The sequence below is a fragment of the Anneissia japonica genome, unplaced genomic scaffold (genome assembly GCF_011630105.1).
Source record: "Anneissia japonica isolate Jap-2015-1 unplaced genomic scaffold, ASM1163010v1 scaffold59543_len3568_cov95, whole genome shotgun sequence".
NCBI lineage: Eukaryota > Metazoa > Echinodermata > Crinoidea > Comatulida > Comatulidae > Anneissia > Anneissia japonica.
Window position 1 is genome coordinate 1 of NW_022706165.1, and position 3,568 is coordinate 3,568.

General features: G+C 32.7%; 1 protein-coding gene across 1 annotated transcript; it reads right to left on the reverse strand.

Annotated features, from left to right (window-relative positions):
• Window positions 1-105: 105 nt before the first annotated feature.
• Window positions 106-3,527, reverse strand: LOC117106065 (adhesion G-protein coupled receptor G2-like). Its single transcript, XM_033247401.1, has 4 exons — window positions 3,308-3,527; window positions 1,402-1,577; window positions 706-864; window positions 106-315 (listed from the first exon to the last, which is right to left on the reverse strand). The coding sequence occupies exons 2-4, from the start codon at window positions 1,537-1,539 to the stop codon at window positions 139-141; spliced, it is 474 nt and encodes a 157-aa protein (XP_033103292.1). The 5' UTR covers window positions 1,540-1,577; window positions 3,308-3,527; the 3' UTR covers window positions 106-138.
• Between the last annotated feature and the right edge of the window lie 41 nt (window positions 3,528-3,568).

A 3,568-nucleotide genomic window follows, 5' to 3' on the forward strand; every position in this document is an offset into this window, starting at 1 on the left:
TATGAAGGTAATAATAATACAGTAATAATAATAATAATAATAATAATAATAATAATAATAAATACTATTATTTATTTAGACTAGGGGAAGGGGCTTATGGCCAGACTGGGGGAGGGGGATTATGGCCAGTATTTATCATCAATTATACTTATACAAGTACAACTTGGGGCCTATATTGACATTCATGACATACTTGAATGAGAGAAATGCAATCAGCGTGGCTGTAAGACAAGCGATGGAGACCAAGCAGCCAACTCTACTGATTACAGTCAAAGCAAACAGAACCTCTATTGGAGCATCTTTCTTTCTGAATTCCTAAAGGAAGAAACAATAATAATTAGATAATTAGAGTTAGGGATTGCTAGTAAATCTAAAAATGTATGTTTTATTTACTAATTATTTTGAAGGTTCTTTTATAAGCTTTCGCTTAATTAATTATTATTACTGGTTTATTATCATTAATTTATAATTATCATTATTTTATTTTTATTTGATGTTTGATGTAATTCAAAATTTTTAATCAAATGAATGATACATCAAAGAACAATAATTAGAGTTCAATTGTTCTGTATGTATTGGAGATTTAAAGTATCACCTTCAAACAACCCTCACAAAACATTGTTAAAAAATATATAATTATTGATATTTGTAGTCGAACAATATGTTATTATTATATATCAATACAAGGACTATCCATAAACTTACGATGAGGACGGCAAAGTGTGTCAGGTGATTACAATCACAAATTATGACGTCATCAGTCATTGAGTTTATGACGCACCCATCAGATGACCAATCACCGATGCCATTTTGCAAAGTAAAGTCCCAGTAGACACAGGTGGCGTTGTCGTAATTAGACTTACTCTAAGAACAGGAAATATTAATTTTACTGTGAAAATGTCAGCTTACATTAAGGAGAAATAAAATAAAACGGCTTTGGGGATTCAGTTCACTTTGGTCGGTCTCACCATTTTGTCTTTTGGATCAAATAAATAATGAAATGAACTTGGAATTTGTAGTGATTTATCTTTTTAAGACGTTGTATATCTAGTGCAACATAACAACGTTCGAAGATTGTGATGTTTACACTAACTGCAACAAGAGAGATTCACCCTCCAAGTTAAAATAGGAGGAAACTTTGATAAACCGACCTTTGTATGGCACCGAACGATCCATACCAATCTATTTGTTATACAGTAGTTTAACATATTAGTATATGTTGACCCTGTATATCAGTGGAACTTTTTAACATGTTGGTTTACATGAAATAGAAAAATATATAGACATTCCAAAATTCACTATTAAATATTTAAACAATTTTTTATTCACAAGTTAATTGGCTAGGAACACAATAACGACCTTTATGAATCGAAAAGAATAGGTACAACATAGGCCACGTACCGGGGGTATCCCAAACGACATCGTCACTGGATCCCGGAGGTTAGTCACCTGAGTGTCTGGAACAGAGACTGACAGAACTCGACTCATGACTTCTACAGATGAGTTGGCTCCAGATGTCGAAGGTGATGAGAACAACATCCCATTAGAGAATATAACGTAGCTTATCTGCAAATCACCTGAAAATGAGTTGATATAAGTATAATAACACATTCGTTTTAAAAAAGGCCCTAAGTCGTCCGTAGCACCCATGTTGAATAGACCAAGACGGTTATATAATATCTCCCAGTACACTAAATTAAACCTATGGCATTCGAAATTATTATGGATAAATAATTTGGCAATTTATTGAGGCATGCCTCTAAAGTTTAGTTTTGGCCTTCCTGTTTACTCGTTTAGGCTGTTTATTCAACCCTCACTCACTGGCCACTGAGGAAGAACTAGTGTTGTCCGAAAGCTCTGGTTCTATTTCTGGCTGTTTACTTTTTAGCTGTTGCTTATCATTTTTGTATCTCTACCGAGATCCAGCCATTGTTTCCCACAGCATACAGATGTATATGTATATATATATATAGGCCTATATATAATGTATAAATCAAATAGATAATAATACAGTACTCAAATATATAGAAACATGATGTTATACATTGTATTAAACATAGTTCATGAACGAAAGTTGAAGTTGTATGGAAAAAGAGGTGCAAATTGAACCCGCAATCTCTCGCTATCTCGGCGAGCATACCGTTTAGACTACGGAGGCTCGTACGATATTTATTATGGAAAAACCACTAGTCTGTCTCCATATTTTTTTAAATATGAATGTATGCTTATTACTAAATACTACATTTTATGTTTCGTTTCTTGCCTAATGTCTGTCGCGTCAACATTTCTGCTAATATGAGAAGTAATCAAATCAAATTACTGTTAATCTACTCGTGTCCAATCAGGAAATACGAATTTCTGAAATCGTGACTTTTCTGGACATTATCTCTAAAATGATAGAAATGACTCCCTTCAGACCTGAGATTTAATTCCACATGTCAACATAGGCCAATCATAAAGATAAACAACTAAATTATGTAAAGTCATATGATGGAAAGCACTAGGAATACAAATTTAGTTTGAATTGTTGGTGTGATATTTCACAAAATCATGTTGATTGACGGCCTAATCCATTATTATCTATAACAACAGGAATCAATTATTTCAGTTCTTCATTTCATTTCAAACGTCCCTGGATGGAATGATGATGTATTATCTCAGACATATTTTTGTTTAGTTTTTACGAGTTTACTTTATTTCAATTAACAAATGAAAAAATAAAGAAGGCTTTATAGAGAATAAATATAAAGATTAGCAAGCATGTGACTATGAACTATTACATGATATAAAACGATTAAAGTTATTTTTAAAGTATTTTTAAAATACTAGATATTTTGTTTTCCTTCATCATGATCAAGCATATTTGCATCCCACTGTATATTTAATGTGGTACCTCTTGAGGAAGATTGTCGGAAACACCCCATATCAAAACATTGTTCAAGTTACAGTTAGGCCTCTTCACAATGAACAATTTGTGTCTAGACAAAGCTTGGAAAAACAACATTGATCAAGACTTCTGTAGCATTGCACTGCTTAATCATGAATGAACCATTGACCTCAAAATCATATTCACTATTTTATATTGCTGTATTTTGAATACTTTACAATTGCTGTACAAATAAGAAATAGCAAATTGTGTTAAAAATTCTTCAGTCACTTTTAAGATGATAAGGTCAACGTCATGTAAACTATTCAAATTATAAGCTAAGTGGCAAATAAAATACATGTAAACGTAAGTTTGAAATTACAACGAACACAGAACTTTAGAAACTGTATATTTATAGAAAATAACATAGAAAATAAATACCTGATCCAATATATTGGCCGATTTCTTCGGGTACTTTACAAGATACATCAACCCCTGTTGAAGGAACTAAATTCGCGTTTTGAAAATTTTCAAGTTGGTTATTTGCTAGGCTGTCGCCTCGACTATCGGTGTCCGTTGATGCAAACCCTAGGCCACCTTCAACAACGCTACGGTTATTTGTATTTGCCAGAACGGCAAGGTTTTCTACTTGAACTTGAAAACCGCCTACAATCAAATTAGAAAAAACAAACAAAACAACGG